Source organism: Mirounga angustirostris, unplaced genomic scaffold (genome assembly GCF_029215605.1).
Source record: "Mirounga angustirostris isolate CCGP_5_RB_7025 unplaced genomic scaffold, mMirAng1.0.hap1 SCAF_15, whole genome shotgun sequence".
Lineage (NCBI taxonomy): Eukaryota > Metazoa > Chordata > Mammalia > Carnivora > Phocidae > Mirounga > Mirounga angustirostris.
The window spans coordinates 74,567,097-74,588,177 of record NW_026991723.1 but is presented as its reverse complement, the minus strand read 5'-3'; the positions used below and the strand labels follow the sequence as shown (position 1 = coordinate 74,588,177).

General features: G+C 55.9%; 1 protein-coding gene across 18 annotated transcripts in view; it reads right to left on the bottom strand.

Moving 5' to 3' along the window:
* COL27A1 (collagen type XXVII alpha 1 chain) overlaps nucleotides 1–21,081 on the bottom strand; it is a 135,603-nt gene that overhangs the window by 81,119 nt on the left and 33,403 nt on the right. For 15 of the 18 annotated variants that reach the window (XR_010407736.1, XR_008506770.2, XR_010407735.1 and 12 more), the window contains exons 6-12: nucleotides 20,508–20,561; nucleotides 18,997–19,050; nucleotides 10,731–10,775; nucleotides 10,065–10,118; nucleotides 9,577–9,621; nucleotides 6,786–6,839; nucleotides 5,889–5,933 (exon numbers count right to left, since the gene is read on the bottom strand). Coding sequence is in view for 14 of the 18 variants with exons in the window: in XM_064579537.1 (XP_064435607.1) it covers nucleotides 5,889–5,933; nucleotides 6,786–6,839; nucleotides 9,577–9,621; nucleotides 10,065–10,118; nucleotides 10,731–10,775; nucleotides 18,997–19,050; nucleotides 20,508–20,561 (351 nt within the window). In the remaining 4 variants the exon portion in view is untranslated. The remainder of the gene's footprint in view (nucleotides 1–5,888; nucleotides 5,934–6,785; nucleotides 6,840–9,576; nucleotides 9,622–10,064; nucleotides 10,119–10,730; nucleotides 10,776–18,996; nucleotides 19,051–20,507; nucleotides 20,562–21,081) is intronic. The other 3 variants (XM_054509371.2, XM_064579531.1, XM_064579533.1) reach the window with 3 other exon arrangements.

Genomic DNA, 21,081 nt, shown 5'->3' with positions numbered 1-21,081 from the left:
CACAATGGGGCATACAAACAGGATGAGCTAAGGTGTCCCTTGCCGGCCACAGGAACGTGAAGGCACATCTCTGGGGTATAAGCAAGGGAGAGACCATCAGAAAGGTCGAAATCCCAAAGGAAGGCATTTCTGCAGACAAAAAGGGTCCAAAGCTAGCCAGTGGCTGATAACAGCAGGGTAAGAACAAAGACAGTAAGAGCAAACTCCAGCAGCCCAATAAGATGAGTAATTAAGAGCATAATGATTGGGGGATAAAAGATAGGAGCTTTAAAAGTGCTGGAACAAATCTGCGATTGGAACAATCTCTAAGATAGAAAGACCCTAGCTGTTCTTGACAAGCTACACCTCATTGCACCAATGGGGAGACTGAGGCCCAGAGCATGCACAAAGGCCCATCACCCACCAGCCTGTGTCACCCCTCTGCCGCTGGAGACATATCTAATTTCCAGCACTTGACCCGGGGCCCCGATGCTTGGCCCTTTTGAATCTCAGAGAGGCGGTCGCCAAGCTATATGTGGGGCCCCACTTTCCTCCCACTCTGCTTCCCTCTGGCCATATCTCCTCGTGCATGGAGTGCAGTCCCAGCCGGGTCAGCAGCGGGACCTTCCTTCGCAGGCCTGAGCTCCCGGCTGCAGCAGGCTGGCCCAAGGCCCAAGGAATGAGCTCGGCACCCTGCCGGGGCCCCAGCCACGTGGTGTTACCACTTCCCCAGGTCGGGGCCCCCGGGGAACTGGACGCCTTGTACTTTGAGCAGAACAAGGCCCAGGAGGAGACAGAATCAGGCTCCAGGAAGGGACTCCAAATTCTATCTTAGCTACAGCAATGCAGAGGAATAGCTGTGAAGAGAGGGCGGTCCTTGTCACCACATCCACAGCAGGATGCCAAGGTCTGAGGAGGCCGCTGAGGGCCACCTCAGCCACTCCCCTGCCTCCAGGCAATGTCTACCCCATCCATCTGCTCCAGAAGGTGGGCTGGAGAGGCAGGGGAGGCACGAAGCCTCCGGGATCAGAAGTCCCACTAATGCCTCGAAGGCTCAGCTCCCTGACCTACGAAATGGTCTGTCTTGCCAACTCCCTTAGCAGAGCTGGGCTGAAGAGGTGGGATGTTGTAATGCAGCCCCGGCACGCTCTACTGAGCCAGGGAACGCTAGCTCTGGTTTGCATCAACAGTGGGAATACAGAATAACCTCTCGGAAGAGCCTCCAGAAGGATCTCAGGGCCCTCTTTATAGTGTTGAGATTCTCCACAGTCAGGATATTCCTGGGCCAGCTTAACCTGCATCCCTCCTGCTGCACTTGCAGCCTGCCGTAGTCCTTTCTAGAACACGTGCGCACTCCAAGTGGGCTGACATGGAAAGACCCCTTGAGGTCACAATGCTGAGCATGTTTTCACCCTGCCCTTTTGGAATCCACTAAGGAGCCCATCTAAGAAGAGTCACCTCAGGGAACAAGTAGGAGATAGGTAGGTCAAGTTCTCCCCAGGATCCCAGGGTCACCAATAGCCCCGGGCAGCTCTAGCTCAAGTATGGGACACTGGGGACCAACCCCGACCCCCAGCATCACCACTGCGAAAAACTCTCATCCATCTTGGTCTCAGTTTCCCCACCTGGAAACACGAGACCTCTGTCACTTTGCTCCCTGCTCCCCACAGTCTGAGAATTGGAAAGGATTCCGAAACCAAATGCACCATAGCAGCAGCTCTTCCCACCCCCCCATGGGCGTGTGGCCTTGGGCAAGTCCCAGTTGTCCCTGAGCCACACACTGACGGAGTGGAAGCCAGGGTTGGGCCTTTCCAGCTGTAAGCTTGAGGGTCTGCCGGCCTGACTCACTACACAAGACCAGCCTCGCAGGCCCGGCCAGAGGCCACGAGACACGCTGGGAGCAGTGGCCGGCCTGCGCCAGGCATTCCAGCAGGCTTGAAAGTGAGTTCACAGAGCGCCCGCCCAGCAAGAAGATTCACTGCAACGTCTTCCTAACTCCTGGGAGGGACCCTTGTCCCAGCTGCAAGCGTCACTGTGCCATGCCCAGAACAAGCCAGGGCAGCCCAGGAGAAACCCCTTCAGCTCCAACCAAGTCTGCAACATCTTATATCTGGACCCCTCCTCAGAAAACCACGACACACTCTCCATTCTAGCAGACGTGAGGAGATGAGAGCTTTAGCCTAAGCTTTCCTTTGGAGCTAAAGATAGGAGCGCAGAGAGAAGTGTAAGGTAGAAAGCAAGCAAAGGTCCTGGGGTCGAGTCCTGACCCTGCCATCAACTTGCTGTGTGACTTTGGCCAAATTACTGGGCTCTCTGAGCTCTGTCTGCTTATATGTCTGACAGAGAGGTCAGGCCAGCTCATCACCGAAGTTCTTGCAGCTCTGATATGCTCTGACCTCTAGCATCTCCTTTAGGGCTCTGATCAGCAAAAGATTCCCACACACCCTCCTTCCCGACCTGATGCTAAGGAGGCCGCGTGCCCGAGCCCGAAGTTCTGCTCGCTGGAGAGAGATGAACTACAGCAAAATCACCACCAGCCCTGCCAGAAATGAGGCCAGCTGCAATCTGGCAGAGGGCATTCAGCTCATTCTCCCGACATTTCCTTTTGTTGATACATGCCTAGAAATCGCCTGGCCCAAAGCTTTGACAAGAGGACATTTGCAGAAGGAGAGCCGCCCCCCACGGCTCCCCCCAGCCCACCAGCCAGATCAAGGGCTCAGGAGCATTGGCAACAGGGGGATGGCCATAAAGACCACTTAGGGAGCGTGTGGGCCGAGGGTATTTGCAGACTTAGGGGCCCGGCATGGGCAGAGACAAAGGCCGTAGGGACTCGGTGCCATGCAGTCCTGCTCCCTACACTATTAAATCATATCCAGTGCAGACCTTGCCCATTTGATAGCCATGGCAGCTGGGCCAGGGTCAAGGGGACTTTCACGGCCCTCAGGGGTATTGTGTGGCCCCCCCGTTGAAGAAGGGGGATTCCTCCCACCCATGCCTGACACTGTAGTGGCAAAGACCACCCCATCATGAAGGACAGGGCACAATCTTAGGAAGTTAAAGGCAAGGAGCAAGGAAGCAGAACTGAATCATCAGTTCTGGGGCTTCGAGTCTGGTGAGGCCCCCAGAGGGTTTCTGAGCAAATGGCTTTGACTGAGTCTCGGTTGCCGAGGCTGGAAAACAGGTGTAGTCAATCTCACCTCGGAGAATCAGTGGGGGAATCCTACGTAGTTCAGATGCCATGCAGGCAAAAGGGCCTTTTGGGGGTATGTTTTGGTTTGCAAGTGCTATCCCCAGCACCTAGCACCTAGGTGGTGTCCAGTAAATTTTTGTTGAACGAAGAATGAATGAGCGGTCTCCTCTCACGCGCAGATGGCAAAATGGCGCTCAGCGCCTCAGACCGAGAGGGTGCTGCCTTCCTGGCCACAAGCAGCTTGGCCTTCAGCTCCAAGGAGCAAACAAGTACATGGCGGGGAGTAGGCAGATGAAGAGGCCACTGGGAGGAGGAAAAAGGGGGAAGGGGAAGAGGGCAGCTGGGGCCTGGCTCATCCCTCCTCCGTGCTCAGGAGACTCTGGAATGCATTCGCTCAACAGCTACACTCTGGGGCAAGAGGCAAAAGCTCCGGCTGCTGCATTCCAACCCAGCAATGACCCCCCGAAGCCTCAAGACCTTGGCCATGTCATTCACCCCCCGAGGCTTCATCTCCTCATCTGTAAAGTGGCAGTGCCCGGCGCTCTGGCAGCCTCCCAGGATAGAGTCTGAGCAAATCCCTCACGGGTGGCTCTGGAGGCAGACCTGGGTGAGGGCACGGGGCCCAGCTGAGAACATCTAAGGAAGCCAACTGTCCCTCCTCTGCAACTTAGACTTTGGGAAAACAGGTCCAGAGAGGTGAGGCCATTGGCTCAAAGTGACACAGCATAGACAGCCTCAGCCACCCATGAAGCTACAAACAAGAATAACAACTGCTACTATTTACGGAGCACTTCCTAGGTGACAAGCGGAATGACCCCATGAGCTAGAAGTTATTATCCCCATTTCTCACAGGGGAAAACTGCAATTCAAAGGCTTTGAGCCAATAATGCCCCAGGGCCTTTGCACCTACTATCTCCTCAACCTGAAAAGCTCTTCCCCAGATTGCCACAGGGCTCCCATTCTCACCTCAATAAGGTTTCACAAGAAGTGAGGAGGATTCCTGGATCAACTCACCTAACAGTCTATACCCCAAGCACTCACTGTCTCCCTAACCCACTCTATCTTAACACTCAGCATCATCTGACATTCATTCACTCATTGCTCATTCCCTCGTTCGATCATTGTCTGTCCACCTGTCCATGAAAATGGGAACTTTGTCTTGCTCATTGCTCAGCACTAAGCATAGGGCCTGGCCCACAATATACGCTCAATATTCACTGGATGGATGGCCAGATGCATGGATGGATGGATGGATGGATGGATGGATGGATGGATGGATGGATGGGTCGCCTTGCCCAAGGTCACCTGGCTTGAGGAGCAGATCCAGACACCAGCCCAGCCCTCACAGATGCCAGGTCTTGCCCTAAAGCGAGAAGCATTAGGTGCTACTCCTTGCCCAGATCCAGGTGTCAGGTATTAGACCCCCAGGCACAGAGCCGCTGTCAGCCACAGAAAGGTCTAGTCGGAGGATGAGGTGCCCCTCTGGTCCTTGAGACCAGGACCTGGATCTTGCTCTTCTTTGCATACCACACTCGGCCCCACAGGGCCCAGATCCATACACTACGGGTAAGATCCCGTGATCACGCATGTCAACCCGAGTCACAGACGAGCCCCTTTCTAGGCACCACTGAGTTCTCCTGGCCCCCTTCCAGCCACCTCTCAAGTTCCAACCTCCCCCACAGTCCCTTCTCCATCAGCCACCAGCAGAGGGAAGCCCAGACCCCAAGCTGATGATGCTTCCAAGTCTAGGAGTTAACCTGTGGGCAGCCACATGGGGCCTTAAGCCACCAATGGAGGTCAGGCCTGAAAGAAATATGCCTCCCTTATAGTCTGGGGTCTCCCTCCACTGGCAGCAAGGATATGGGATATATCACTCCAGGGGGAGCCTCAGCTTCCCCTTGTGAGTAATGAGAGCATTGGAATTAATGCCTCACCCACCAGGTGAAGATTCTGGGGCATGGGCTTCTACAACATTATTGCCAGCCAGTGAATCTGAGATCTTGACCCACCATTGAGATCAGAGGCCCTGGAGGCGAATGGCGGTGTTGGAATCCCGCTCCCTTATTGACTGTGAAGCTGTGGGCAAGTGACTCAACCTCTCTGCGCCCTGGCTTTCTCTTCCTGCCCTGGAGATACCCAAGCAGGAGGAAAGCAATTCCCACCACACCGGAGGGTCATGCGCAAAGCCAATGAACCAGGGCTTACGGCCAGCCCCTCTTGGGGTCACACCCACTGTAGGCCTGCTCACAAGCCCCACCGCCCTCTAGCCTAGCAGGTGCACATGTAACTCTGGCCACATCAAGACAACATGGAGCCTGAGGGTTTTCTGAGATAGGAGCCCAGACCCGGGTCTAGCCATGATCCCCCAGTCCAAGCAGCCCCACAGACACCACTGACCCAGACAACAGAAGCCCCCAGATGCAGGACCACACTGCAGAACAATTGTTGCACGCACACACACACACACACAGGAGCCATCCCAGAGGGGCCCAGAGCCACGGCAGGCCCCAGCTCCAGCCAGGCAGCCACCGGTCAGGGTCCTGGCAGCAGGACATGAGACCCAGACAGCCCCGCATGCTGGCCCACACACTCAGAGCAGAGCGACGGCCGAGCGGACAGAAGCAGAGAACGCCCAGGCTGCAGGTGCATGGGGCGGTATGGCCCCCGGGACGTCAGATTCACCCATAGAGTCTGCATAATAGACACGGAAAATCTTTACCGGCCTACCCATCTTGCCCCTCTTGCCAGGAACACCAGGCAGGCCCTGTAGGGGAAAGACAGGGAAGAGGTCAGGACAGGATTCCACAGGGGACAGCCAGTGCTGTCCCATACCAGCCCCAGAGCCACCCACGAGAGGAAGTCGCAGAGGGCCTAGCGCACAGGACACACACAGTAGGTGCCAGTTATGTGCCCATCACATGGAAGGTGCTTGCACTCTACAGGGCTGGGGTGTGCGTGGACCTGAGCTGGGGAAATGCCTAGGAGAGTGCCCAGCATCCCTGGTATTCAGCAGGTGCTCCTGCTGCCCCCCCCCCCAAAGTCCTCTCTATCCAGCTTGTTGATGAGTCCCAAATATGGGCTCCGGCTGGGAAGTGACAGGGAGGAAGAGGCCCGTGGGCCATGTGGTCTTTTCTGTTGCACCACAAGTAAAAGTGGCCGTAGACAGCAGGTAACCAAATGAGCAGGCTTGTGTTCAATCACACTTTTACAAAAACACACAACTTGCAGACACTTGATCTGAAATACAAAGTGGGCCCATTTCTCATTTGCTGAAAGCCCTTCAGAAGCTGCCCATGCTCTCAGAATCAAGTCCACTTCCTGACCCAGGCCCTGAGCGCCCACGTCACTTCGCCCAGGTGCCCCCTCCAAGCTCGTCTCCTTACCATTTCCTGCCTCACGCTCAGAGCTTTGACAGTATACACTGTTAAACTTGCCAAGTTACCATACCTCCCCGACTTTGCACCCGCCATCCCTTATGTCTGGAAGGGGTCTGCCTTGACCCCTTGGCAGACTCCTGTTCAACTCAAGGGCACCTCCTCCAGGAGGGACTCCCGGACTTCTCCAGGCAGAAGGGGTGGGTAGGTGGGCGGGAGGTAAACAAAGAAAGCCTACTCACCCTCTCTCCATCGGACCCTGGCAGGCCGAAGAGCCCTGGGAGTCCAATGTAGCCCTAGGAAAGAGCACGTAGGGGGTCAGAGGGACCGAGTGGTGGGGTGTGGCTGGCCCGACCCATCCCAGCCCCCCTCGCTGCCCTCCCACACCCGGGCTCCTCTTCCTCGCTGGTGGCGGTGGCAGCTCCGGCATCTCCTCGATGACACAGGCCTTGAGGCAAGTGTATATGCCCATGGACTGCATGGTGCTGGCTTCCACGATGTAGTCCAAAGGCACATACCCTCACGCCAGGGAAGGGCGCGGGCGCTCTTGGGGTGGGAGGGGGAGGCCCGCCCCACGCCGGGGCTCCCGGACCTGCAGAAAGGAAGCTCTCGGCTGGGTTAGATGCTAGAGGGGCACCAGGTTCCCCCCGCTCCGAGGGACCCTGCTGGGTGCCCGTGGCTTCCACGATGCCTCCTCCTAGGCTGGGGCTCACATCCACCCATGGCTGCCTTGAACGCCTGCAGGAAGAGCGGCTGCCCCTCGGGCAGGCGTACGACACTGCCTTCGACCCACCGGGCGACACTGCGGCCTGGCCGTCCGCTCCCCCACCTCACAGACAAGGACACCCAGGCTCTGGAGATAAAGGGGCGGAGCTGGGGGTCCACTGCCCTCGGATGCACCTGACTTTCTGCCTCCAAGTTGTGCCCTTCCCACCCCAGCGATGGCAGTCATCCCTTCGAAGCCCGGCTCCAGTGCCCTCGCCTCTGGCAAGCAGAACCCATCTCTTCCCTCCACCCACGCACCATATTTGCTCCTCTGTTAATAGGATTTACCACTTTCTCCAATGTATCTTCCATTATCTGTGTTCATGTTTCATGTCCTCATTAGCCTGGGAACTTCTCAAGGGCAGGGACCTAGCCCAGAGCTCCTATCATTGTCTGCGCTCTCTAGATGTTTATGGAATGCTTTAATAATAATGCTCCCCAAAGTGAACATTTACTGAGCACAAGCCACGTGCCAGGCCCGGTTCTCAGGGCTTCATGTGCACTCAAGCATCTACCATGTCCTCACTACAGCCCAGGAAGCACGGTATTATCAGTTGGCCCCCTGTAAAGGTGAGAACGTTTAGACCCAGAAGTGAAGCGACTTGCCCAGGGTCACACGGCTGGAACATGATAAAACTGGTATTGGAATTCGGTCAACGGACTCCCAGGCAGGCCTCTTAACCCCTTGGCTACGCTGCGTCCCACAAACAAGCAACCAGCGCAGGCTCACAACCATCTCTCCTTCCCTAGCAGGGCAAGAGGTCATTGAGCCTCCTCAGCATCCGCTGTGGTAAACAGTCATCCTTGTAACGAGGGACATTTATTGATCCTGCCAACCAGGGCTTATATCCCAGATTTACAGATGAGAAAAAATGGGCTCAGAGAGGTCCAGCAGCTTGCCCGCCATCCCACAGCTGGTTAAGGGCACAGCAGGTCTCAAAGCCTGTTGCCCTAATTCCAAAGGCTGCGTTCTAGCACTTTCCCAACGACAAGGCTGGTGGTGGCGGGGAGGGCGGCTCCAGCGGTCCCAGCTCCCCCGGGCTGCTCAGGGCCCTGTGACCCAGAGAGGAGGGTCCTGGGGCCAGACCAACTCTGGCCCACATGTGGTCTCAAGAGGCCATCAGCATGGCAAACAGCAAGTACCCCCAGATGTCAGCCGCATGCGTCTGGGGCCACAGCTCGTGGGAACAGCTGGATACAGGACAGGAGCCTCCCCAGCCCCTGCATGACATCACCACCATCATCACCAACATCATGACATCCCAAGGAACTTCCCCCCCCACCTCCTTGCCCACCTCCCAGACGCTTTAACGGCCACATGTCAGCTGCAGGGATTAAGGCCCAGACTGTGGCCATAAATAGCTTTGGCTCGGGAGTGGAGGACACGTCACACTTGACCTGGCCTGACCGAGGGCTATGTCGCCCTTGCGAGCATTCTTTGAGAGGCAGCAAGTCCGGCCCTCAGGACACCTGGGTCCCCATCCCAGCTCCACCTTAGGCGTGCAGAGCAAACCGCGGCTATCCAGTCCTCACCATGACCCCAGGTTTCTTGTGTGCAGACAAGGGAATTCCACCACGTTATCTCTTAGACTTTCAAACTCCATCGACCCCCATTCAGTGCATCCAGAATCTTCTCCACCACCCACAACCCACTTGGGAGCCCTTCTTCAGCAGTACTTGCTTCCAAATTCCTGGTATCCCCATAACCATGCTAGAGGTAGGAATGGACCTCACTCCCATTGTAAAGAAGGGCAAACTGAGGCTGCTGGCTACTCAGGGTCTGCTCCAGGAGAGGGAGAGCAGATGCTCCATCAGCCTCCGGGCCCGAGCAGCATCACCCATCAGCCACCCCTGCTCTCTAAAAAGGGCTGGGAAGGGAGCAGGAGAGAGACCTCTGAGGATTCTAACGGCAGACAAAGTAGCCCCAACTTAGGTCCCCTAGCACTTGGGATGTGCTGGGGGACACAGCAAGCAAGCACCTGACCGTAGCAGCTGGGCCATGGCTGAGCACCCAACAGAACCTTCGCTGCCTAGTCTGCCTGGCATGGGCCACGCCGGCTTACCTGGCTCAAGGATCCCCCATCACCTGCCCACCCTGCTGCCCCTTTGCTCTCCAGAGAGCACTCAGGTGGGAGGGCAGAGGTGCTAGCCCCCCTGCCAGACACTGTATACAGACCCTGCACCCTCACCTCCCATCAGGTCCACTGGGGGGACAGGTAATGACCACCCAGGGCCCCACCTGAGTGGTACTTGCCAAGGCCCACTTACCCGGCTGCCTTTGGGACCAGGGTCTCCTACGGGTCCAGGTAACCCCTGAAACATAAGAGACAGAGGGGCAAGGACATAGGGAAACGTTCTCCCTGCTGCCAGCAACCCAGGGCAAGTCCTGCCTCCTTGGGGCCTCAGCTGCCCCCTCTGTAGAAAGGGAGTGGGGTTAGACCTGCAGTCTTCACACTGAGGACCCCACTCTGCCCCAGAGTCCCAGGGGAGTGGGGGGTGAGGTGGGGAGACTGAGTGGGAGGAGGCTCTGAAGCCCCACCCCCACAGCACCAGGTCCCTTTCTAAGCATCCTGTGCCCTACTGCCTTCAAAGAGAGGGTTCCTTGGTCCAGCCCCCTGAATAGCCTTTTCTTCGGGGCCCACCCGGCAGGCACAGCTCCTCGGCCCCCAGCCTGCTGCCTCCCTCTGCCTGGGGGGCACCCGTGGCCATCTCCACACCACCATGGCCACCGAGCTTCCAGAAGCCATATACTGCACCTGCCTGCCAGGGTAACCTTTGGCCCCTGGGCTGCCCTCAGGTCCTGGCTGCCCCTGCAAAGGAATGAAGAGAAACGTTAAGGAAAGGAGAGACCTTGCCCCACTCTGGGTCTGAGGGGCGGTGGGGGACTGGGGCTTACTCACAATGGACAAAGAGCAGGGCAGGAATGCGAGCTGAATGGGGAGGAAGGGGAAGCCACCGGGCTGCTGGGCCCCCAGCCCACCACTCTGTGAAACCGGTCAGACGAGCTCAGAAGGACAAACCCCCTGTGCTGGCCGCCCAGGACTGAGAGAGCTCTAAGGAGCCCTGGCTGGCTCTCCCACGCTGGCAGGGGCTGCTATTTGACTTGGGCCAGTGCAGCCCAAATTCCTGCAAACCCCGTGGCGGCGTGCATAATATCCCCTAACATCGTCCGGAACAGGCCAGCTATTCATGGCTCTGGCTGGAGTCGAGAGGCTCATGCCAACGCCAGGTCGGCGTGGACTCCGGCTCTTTCAGGCAGAGGTGGCTGCGGGAGAGGAGGGGGAGGCTTGTCCCCCCGCCCCCCACAGGATGGTTCTGGGGCTCACTCGTGGAACAGGGCCCAGGGAGGAGGCCAGGGGCAGACAGGGATGGAGCAGGGGGGCGGAGTGCAAGCAGGGCAGAGCTGAGGCCGCGGCCCTCACCTGTTCTCCGGGGTGCCCCGCCGGTCCAGGATAGCCCTTGTATCCCTGGGGGGGGGGGGGGGGAGGGGAGAAATGGCATCAGGCCAGGAAGGCATCTGGGCCTGTGGATCAGATGGCAGAGGCCCAGCCGCCCTGCCCGTCTTTTCAGCACTGCATGCTCTGTGCACGGCAGGGCTGGAGTGTGTGCTCAGCGACCACTCGCTGAATGGATGCATACAAGGTTGGCCACTTGCTATGCTGTCCTCTCCCACCAGTGGCACTCAGACAGAAGCCATCAGGGGAGGTGTTCACCCCTCCCGCAGGGTTTGTGAACTGAACTGGGAGACAGCCCTCCATGGCAGAGTGACGCTGGATCCCAACTATTCCTTCCAAATCCAGACGGGGGTGAGCCCATCCGAAGCCGGGGTAGAGTGAGTTCTCGATGGATGGGTGGGCCAATTAGGACCTTTGGGTCTGGGATACGTTCAACCACCATGTGCTGCTGGGATCTGTGTCAAGACCTGCCCCTTCTCATAAACCCCCTATCAGAAAAGATCTCACACATACCGACCAAATATATTAACCACAGTAGGGGCCTCCCTTCCTCCCACCCGTCCCAGCTCCCATTCCAGGGAGGAAGAGGCCACCCAAATGCCTGATTGAGAAGGACTCTGCCAACAAGCCAGAACCAACCCTGACCCTCTGTCCCCACGGCCCAACCTCCAGGTCTCTAGGTCAAGAGAATCAAACCAGTGTGTGCTTACTCATGGCCCTAGAGACAACCACCAAAGCCATTTCCTAAGACTTAGGGGTTCTCCGAAGGGAAACCCAGGACTTCAAACTTCCATCACCTCAGGGCAGCTGTGAACTAAGACCAGGCAGGGGCCTTCCAGTCCAGACAAAGTAGCCACACAGATCTCCGTTAGACCCCCTGGCACAGAGAGCCCAGGGCTCGGCTCAGACACCGTCCCTCACCTACCGTGCAAGTCTGGTGGGTTTCCACCCTTCTCTGGACCTCAGCTGAAGGCATGAGAACTCTCAGTCCCCCTCGGCTCTGGTGTTTGGGAACAACAAGATGATGCCTGTAGATTCCCTCCATGCACTGCCGTTCACCTAGACTACACCTGCATGACCCCCTCTAGCCCTTACACCAGCCAAACGAGGTGTAGTGTTGGGGGGAGGGGATTATCACCTGCACTTTACAGAGGAGAAAACGGAGTGTCAGAGAACCACACCGAGAGCCTGGGCGACATCCCAGGCACAGTAACCGTTCACGCACGTCCACGAACACACACAGGCACACGCACTCAGCACCCCCGCAGTCCCCCAGGAAGCAGAAATCTTAATTATAAACAGCAACGTCGGTTGGATCCAAGAGGTTTGGGGAGTTTACAAGCATTCCTGCTGCACCTACTCATACCTCAGGATGGCTCAGCGATATGATTACATCTCACACGCGGGGCTCATGAGACTGATGCTTGTGAGCGGCTTCTACCTGGGGGTGGGGGGGATGGGAGGAGGCCGTGTTCTTTTCCCCAGGGAGCAAACTGAAGCCTAGGCCACAGCCGGGGGCTCACATGCGGAGTGGCTAAGCTCTCTTGTGTCAGGCTGATCTGGAACTATCCTGCTTTGCTACCAGATGGCTGGATGATCTGCAGCCACTGATGTCATCTCGCTGAGCCTTGGTTTCCTCTTTTGTAAATGGAAATATAAGGACAGGCGCATGGATGACGTGACATAATGTGGGGAAAGCACCTAGTGCAGTACCCAGCATTGAACTCAGGCGCCCCGTAAAGACCCGCTGCTGTCACCATCGTGACCTTCATATTTCATTCATTCATTCAACAAACACTCACTGAACTTCTATGTGCCAACACCATTCCAGACCTGGGGTGAATGAGAAGACAACATCCTTTAGCCTTAATGGAGTTGACAGTCTAATTAAGGAGATGTAAAACCAAATAAATATAAAAGATAATGTCCGGGGGAGGGGGAAATAGGGAGCTGTTGTTTTCGTGGGTGTAGAGTTTCAGTTTTGCAAGATGGGGAAGTTCTGGAGATGCCTTTTGCACCACGACGTGGATGTGCTTGGCACTGGTGACCCATACCTTTAAGCACAGTTAAGATGGTAAATTTTATGTTGTGTGGTTTTTGCTGTAATTGAAAGTTAAAATTTTGAAAACAACGACTGTGCAGTAGAGACCGGCGCTACGAAGAAAAGTGAGCAGAGTCGGAGGACAGAGAGAGGCCGTGTTGGGGGGGCGGGGCGTGGTGGCTGTGGCTGGGCAGCCAGGCAGGTGCTCAGAGGGGACAAATAATGTGAGCTGGACACAGGGCTGGCCCCCTGGGGAAAGGTGTTCCCAGCAGTGGGAATATTAAGTACAGAAGCCCTGAGGCGAGAACCCTCTCGGGTAGGTTTGATGAAGACCAAGGCCTCCGTGATGGGAGCAGAATGAGTGAGGGGTGAGGCAGAGAGGGGCGGGTGGTTAAGAAGAAACCGGAAGCCAGCCCACACAAGGCATGAGTATGGTGGGAACCCACAAGAGGATTTTGAGCAGGGACATGTCATGATAGGACACACGTAATCATCTTTCTTATCGTTTCTTCACTTGGAACTTGCGCACAAGGAAGAACAGCAAAGCCTTTCCCACGAAGAGCAGAATCGAGCCTTGAGCTCAGGCTGTGTGACTCCGCTCAGGGAATTGCCCTCTCTGAGCCTCACTCTGCCATTCTCAGCCCGCCTCAGGTTGCTGCCAAAAGCCGATGCAATAATGGGGCGAGAATCCCAAGAGAACCATGAAAGGGGACCAGGGAGCCCTGAGCATCACCAGCTCCTTTGGCTTTGCCTGCAGCCAAGAAGAAATCTGCTGGAAACCAATGTTCCAGCAGAGAAGTGTTGCCAGGGAGATCCCAGAAGATTTTAAGAAAACCCTTTACTCAGGACACAGAAAAAAGGAAATGCATGATCTTCAGGGATAGGGACAATGGCCGGCCCTTTGCCTGGCCTGGTACTAGACCCTTAAATAAACACATCAGCTCATCAACTCCTTGTGATCACCCCTCTAGCAGGTAGGAGTTACCATGCACACATGCCAGATGAGGAAACGAAGGCTCAGAGAGGTAAAGAGACTTTCCTGAGGCTACGCAGTTTCCCAGGGGAAAGGCCAGGGTGTGACTCCAATCCCTAAATCCTAACCACCCAATTGTGGGATAAGACATACTTATCGAGGCCCAAGGCCCACCTAGAAGAGCCACAGGGCCACACAGGGAAAGACCCCCTTAGAGGCCCTCCTCCCCAGGACAGAGCATATGGATCACTGTAGCATTACAGGGGCAGAGGGCCGTCACGGAATCCTGGAGTATCTGAGTTGGAGGGGACCTGAGCCATCAATCTGACCACTTTTCTCACTGGACAAACTTACCAGGGGGAAGGGACTTGCCCAAGGTTACTTAGCAAGTTATGGCCAAGCCCAGACTGTTCTCCAGGACTCTAGACCCCCCCCGGGCTGCGCTTTGTCCAACAGGCCACAATTCCTAGGTCTGTCGCAGTCAGTGGACCCTGAAGGGCCTTGCACGTTGCTGTGAACGACCCACTTCTCCTGGCTGAGAGCAGCAGAGGCTGAGCAAGGCCAAGGCGTGGGGGGGAGGGTGGGGGGAGGTTCCTATGCTCCCTGGAAGTACCTTAACAGTGTTTACCAAGCCGGGGCCAGCCAAATAGCTTCAAATGACAGGGCCCCAGGACCTGGAAGAATCTAAACCATTATCTTCTCCTGGGCCCCAGCAATTACGGGGTGAGTACTAACCGCAAGGTGGACCCACGGGCAGTGATTTTCCCCTGTGTGATCGGTGCCCGACTGGTACTAGGGGAGAGCAGATGCTTCAGGGGAGCTCCAGGGACCATGGAGTCTGTAAGGGGCCTCTGGCTGCCCAGCAGGCGTGTCTCCACAGGACCTGTGTTTATAATAGAACTCGGTCTATATTTTGGTTTGGGAGCCAGATTAATCATTGCTTACAGTGCACAAGGAGAAACCAGACATCACCTCACTGTTGCAGCAGTCTCCCTGTCGGCCGGGATGCTATTTGGGCTTTGGGCAGGGAGCGTGGGGGTGGGGGGTCCTGTTCTTACCTGGGGGTCCTGGGGAGCAATGTGTGCCTAGACCTCAGCTGTCTACCCGGCTCCAACTCAGTGTGCAAGGCCCCAGCTTCTCCTGCAGTAAAACGGAACTCACCATGCTTGCTGAGCACTCCATGAGACCCCCTAAACTTCTCGACCACCTCCACAGCCCATTGGGGGCAGGCAGCGGGGCAGAGAGCCCCATTCGACAGAATGGATCGGCGAGGAAGAAATGTGCCAGGAGGCAGAAGGACTCATTACATGATACTGACCAAGTCCCTGCTCCTCTCTGGACCTCAGTTTCCCCCCCTGGCCTCTCAAAGCCTTGTGTACGCTCAGAAACTCTACGATTCAAAAACATGTGGTTTGTCCAAAAGCGCAATCCATCATGACACAGCCAGGCACCTGACATCGAGCTCTGCTCAATGGGTACCTGAGACAGGTCAGGCAGGAACACACCATTTCTGTCTGGCTCATCCATTCGACCAATTGTTCATTCATTCAACTAAGGTGTGCTGAGCCTCAAACATGACCCTGTGTTAGGCACAGAGAATACACCAGTGAACAAAACAAACTCACTCCCTACCTTCTAGAAGGTAACACATATTAAGTGGAATGAAGGAGAAGCGCTGCGTGCTAAAACAGTGTAGACAGCCAACCGGCAGGGGCAGCATTGTAAACAGGCTTGAAGGAGGGGCCAGGTTGGATAGCAGAGCAGCAGAAGAGCTCAGAAATGGCAGTGGGCATGGGCCCCAGAAGCCCAGGGCAGCCCGGCAATAGGGGAGCCTGGAGAAGGTTCTCAGTAGGGGCTCGGCATGGAAGTGGCCAACTCAGGCGGCACAAGGAGGGCCCGTGGGCAGGGTGAGGGTTGCAAGAGGGAGCTGGGAGGAAGTTTCAACTGGAGTCCTAATTTCATTCCATTAGTCATGTCTACTTGGGGCAATGTGTTAAGGATTCTGAGGTCGCATCAGGGCTTGACAGGAAAGATCAATGAGAGATGTCTGCCATAGGCAGGGGTGGAGGGAGGTATGGAACAGGGCAGATGCATGTGTCCAGAACTGTGCTAAGCCCCTCCTAAGGAAACAAGGGTGGACAGGGACTCTGTGCACTTGCTTCAGCTGACAAATACGCCTAGGACACCAGAGTCTCCTGCCAGCTGAACGCGCAGAGTCCCAAAAAGGCTGAGAAGGTGGGCTGGGTGATCAGAGGAAGGAGGCGTGACTTCTGCCTGGGAAGTGCTGGGGGGGTGCTCTTGGAGAAGATGGTGTTGGAGAACAGAATCAAGGGACAGAGGTGTGAAGATGAGCGTGGAAGATCGTGCCAGGGGAGGGCACAGCATAAGCAGGCGCAGGGAGGCAGGATGGCCCAGGATGGAGGGGGGCTTCTGTACAGCAGTTTCTCAGCCCCGGGGCTCTGCTGACACTGTGGGCCGGGTAAGTCTTTGCTGGGGTGGGATATTTAACAGCATCTCTGGCTTCTACCTGTTAGAAGCTGGTAGCTTCCCTCTCCCAGCTGTGATGGCCAAAAATGTCTCCAGATATTGCTAACTGTTCCCTGGGGGAACAAAATCACCCCCAGCTGGGAAGCACTGCTCTAAAGAGAGAAGGCGGACAGTTGGGCTAGGGACAGCACAGGACTCCACCCTCCCAACGTGCAAATAGAATTCTGGTAGCCTTCTTGGCTAGTGGAGGGTGGTTACCTGGTAACTAGGAAAGATGACCAATGGTACCAGATGGGCAAGACCTTCAGCACTTTTGCTTCATGACAGTGATCATTCATTCATTCAACAAACATGCACACAGTGCCTACGAGTACCAGCCATATGCTAGTGCTGGCGCTAGAACATCTCATCTCACCCACCCTCTCCCCGAATCCCAACCTCCTCTTGATCCCAACTGAGGCTCAGTGAGGTGAGGCCACTTGCCCAAGCTCACATGGTCGGAGAGGGGACAGAGCTGGGTTCCGTCCAGGCCTCTCTGGCCTGGTCTGTGTGCCTGCCTGGCCCTCGGGAGTTGGCTCGGCAAAGGCCCTCAGCAGACATCGCAGGCAGATGGCAGACAAACCAACCTTCTCAGCCAGAGAGGCTCTTTTTCACTTAATGGGCCCTCTTTTGCTTGAAAAGCTGTCTCAGTCAGCGTTGTGCAGAGAGAAAGGTCAGAGACCTGTGTTCAAATCCCAGCCCTGCGGCATAGTAACGCTGGAAGGTATTTCCATGAAACCAGTGGCTCTCAGTCTCAGCTGCAGAATCTTGTACCTGAGTCCCACTCACACCAACGGGACCAGAGTCCCCGCCCACAGCCCCCAGCTGGTTCTAATGCACAGTGGGGTGGTGGGGGGCACTGCTACAGAATTCCCTCTGCATGAGGCCCTCGATGAACTCGTTTGCATCTAACACCAGTGTCAGCACCAGTGACCTGGGTGAGCCTGGGACCTAGGTGCATATTTGCTGAACGACTGGAAGAATGAATGAATGAGGTCAATTTGAGCCTCAGTTTTCTCAGCTGTAAAATGGGCATAATAATGCTTTAACTCTCGGAAGCTATTGTGAGGACAGAGTGTGACAAAGGACAGTCACTCCTTGCGCCACCTCTAACTTGGGTACCCTCCCAACCAAAACTCCCTTTCTCCTGCCTATTTTTGTCCATTTTCCATTTGTCCTTCCATTTTTACTGTTTTTCTTTTCATTTTCTGCGGCCCCACCACGCACACAAGAATGCCAGCTCTGGGGGGACAAGGAATTTTGTCTATTTACTCAGCTCCACGCCTCGCATCCTGCCTGACACATAATAAGCATTCAATCACCCCTGTTGAATACATGAATAAATAGGATTATTGGTGTCGCGCTGAGGTGAAACCCCAATTCGATGGGCTGGTGAGCAAAGAGGATGCTGACTTCACCTCTCACCCACTGATGTCCCCTCTCCCCCAAGGCTCCCCACAGGAGATGATGCAGAGAAGCCACATAAGAGCATCAGGACAAAGTGGCCGCTGTTGTCACCGAAGACACTCGTGGGAGGAGAGAGTGCTTACAAACAGTGATGATTCCAGGTACTGTTCTACCCCTTCGGTCCTCCTCCCCAGCCCCCACGACTGGTCAGGGGTCCCTGCCTTGGGCCCCGAACCCCCCCCAGGCTCTGCCCACCGGCCTGCCACCACCCAACTCCTGCAGGCTTGCCTGAGCCGGGACCCCGGGGGCCTCCGTGTAAATGGCTTTGCCAGTTTCCCAACCGCACAGAGGCTCTTCCTTGGTTGAGAAAAGCTGCTTCTCCCTGCTCAGGTGAACTGGTCCCTCTTGGATGGAGACTCTTGGGCCTCCCTGGACATCTGCTGAGAGCAGCGAGCCCTGGAGCCCTGGCAGGAGTGGGTCAGGTCTGCTTTGCCCATCTCCTGCCACCTCTGCTAGGCTCCCACCCCCAAGCAGAGCAAGACCACCATGGGCTGCTTTATGAGCCAGCACTGGAAAGAGACTTTTCCACTCACACCTCATCCATCATAAAGTGCTGGAGCATGGAGGGGAAGTGAGTGGGGAGAGGGAGTCCCTGTGTTCTCTGAGCCAGAAAATACCATGTTTCCCCAGCTCACAGACAGCCACAGACTCCTGTCTGGGTCTGGCCTCTTCAGATTTATGCTCTGGCCTGCTCTGGCCATGGAGGGTGGAGAAGGAGATGGAGGAGACGTGATACTCCAAGTGCCACAGGGACCCTCAGAGCAAGGACAAGATGGAGCCAGGAGACACCACATCTGTCCAGACAAGAGCCAGATGGCCCAGAGAGCGGGTACCTGCAGCCACAGCGGGGAGCCAGGGCGGAAGCCGAAGACGTGGCCCTAGGTCGATAGACCTCCTGGAATCCCCATCAGCCATCCTGCAAAACGTAGTCGACTCTTGGCCTGCATTGTCCTCCCCATCCCCCAACCCCATTTCCTGAACACCTACTATGCACAGGCCCTGTTCTAGGCTCCGTAGGGAGAGGGCCAAACCAGATTCGCACGCCCTGGTCGGTGAGGCTAGACTTCCTTGAGCAGAGCAGAGGCTGTTGGACTGAAGGCTGGGGTTCCAGGAGGACTGTCTGGAATAGGCACAAGCATGCTTGAGACCTGAAGGATGACAGACCTAGGCCAGGAAGCTAGACAGAAAGCCCACTGGACAAGGCAAAGACTGAAAGGAAGGTGTACCTTTCGTCCAAGAGGTCCTGGATTCCCAGAGAGCCCAGGCAAGCCCACGTCGCCCTGCAAAACACAGACAAAGGGGTGAGGCGGGGGGAAAAGGAGCAGAGACACTCGTGAAATGGCAAGCGTGTCCTCGCATGGCCAATTGTCTGCAAACAGAACTCCTGGAGGCCCAGAGGCCTCCGAGGGGGGTGAGGGCAGCCAAGTGGGCAGGTACCCAACCCCTCCCCGATAACCCAGACCCTCCCTTTGATCTATTTTATACCCCGGATATTGGCGCAGGATACCATTTAGAGCGCGGGGTCTGCTGCTAAAACTGTTTGAAAATCACTGCCCCAGGGGACACACAACTTGTCTGTCCCGTTCCAATTCGCTCTCTCTCTGCATTCCTGAGACTCCCTTCCCTTCTGCCCATTCCTCCTCCAGCTGGGCATGGTGGGTAGTATGGGGCATTTCTGCCTTAAGACCTGAGAACGGACAACCCAGGAGCAAGAGAGAAGCCCGGGCCTCTGGACTTTGTCACACCTGGATACAAATCCTGCTCTGCACCCAACCAGCTCTGTGACCTCCAGCAATCACCTGCCTCTGAGGCCTCTCTGTTTTCTCATCTGCAAGCTGGGCCTGTCTGTCCTGCATTATAAGATTTCGATGAGGAGCACATGGGCGTGCATGTGGATGTTTACACCTAGTAAATGTTTGCTGCATGAAAAAAATGATCCCGTGAGGATATGAAGGAATGAGCCACCTAGATCTTGGCGAAATCAAAGGGACCTGCGTCTTCTACGTGCCTAAGCACAGGAGGCTGGGTTGAGAAGCAGTTTTCTGTCTATCAGGAGGGCTCTTTGGCTCGTGTCCAGAATGAGCCAGACAGACTCGAGTATTCCTTCCAGAATATGTATGTCTGAGTGCTGGGGGTCTTACTTAGAGTCTGGGTTCCCCTGTTCCTACTGCCTGTGCTCCTTCCAGGCCCCTTAATCAGTGTTGGGGAGTTGCTTCAGGGATGGATGAAGTCCTCTGGCCTAAGTGTTCTCTTTTCCACGAGAAACTTCTGGTCCCATAGCCCTTCAGTTAGGGAGCCTTGAATCTCTGGCCCGATTCCTTCCCACCTCCTAGAAATCCACAGACCTGTCCGCTCAAATTAACCTCAGAGGGGCTTTTGAATGTTTTTGGAAGCTTCCTGGGTGTATGCTAGCAAAAAGCTTCTGGATGCCAAGGGTCACCTAGAGGGTCCTACAGAAATGCAGGACATTACACAAAAGGTCACTCACCAAGGGTGTGTCCACAGGCAAAACCTTTTGTCAGTCTGATTGGTTGCACCCCAAAGAAAATACAGGGAATGACTTTAGGTTTGGCACAGGGAGAGCTGAAGGACCTCAAGGAAAGCACCAAACCACACTCTTGCCTGGCTACTTGGCCCCCTCCTGCCTCTGACACACGGCGGCCTCTGCTGGGGCACGGCGGTTTCCCTACTGTCCACCCCTCCATTTCCTTCGATGCTGGGGTCCCTGGAAACCTACCTTCGCCCCATCGAGGGCCTTTCCTGGTGAGAGCCCTGGGTCCCCTTTCTGTCCCTGAAAGAAAAACAATTCTTTCTAGAGTCGTCTAGAGAGGCTATCTCCCACAACCTCTGCTCAAAGTCCTGTCCCCTACTAAATGCCCTCCCATTCATCCCCCCAGTCACACACCTCTGGGGGTGGGGGTCTTCTCCAGTTCCATTCCTCCCTGCACTAACACCCTCCATAGTTCCCACTGACTGCACGATGACACCTCCAAACTCCTCCTTTGGCGTCCCATGTCTTCTTCTATCATCTGGTCCCACCCATCCTCTGCAAATCTGGCTCTCTTTCCAGTTGGCAAACCCACAGACAGGATCCCTCTGCTCCTCGCCAGACCACAGCCCATCATCAGCCACGCCCTGCACTTCTCTGCTGCCAGGTCCTGGCTCAGGCCATCACCCCCACCTAGAAAACCATTCCTCAAGTAGCATTCACCAAACCATAGACATTCTTCAAGATGCAGCTGGAATGTGTCCTCCCAACCAGCCAGTAGATCTCTGGTAACCAGTCCTTGCATGTGTGTTTCTATGACTGC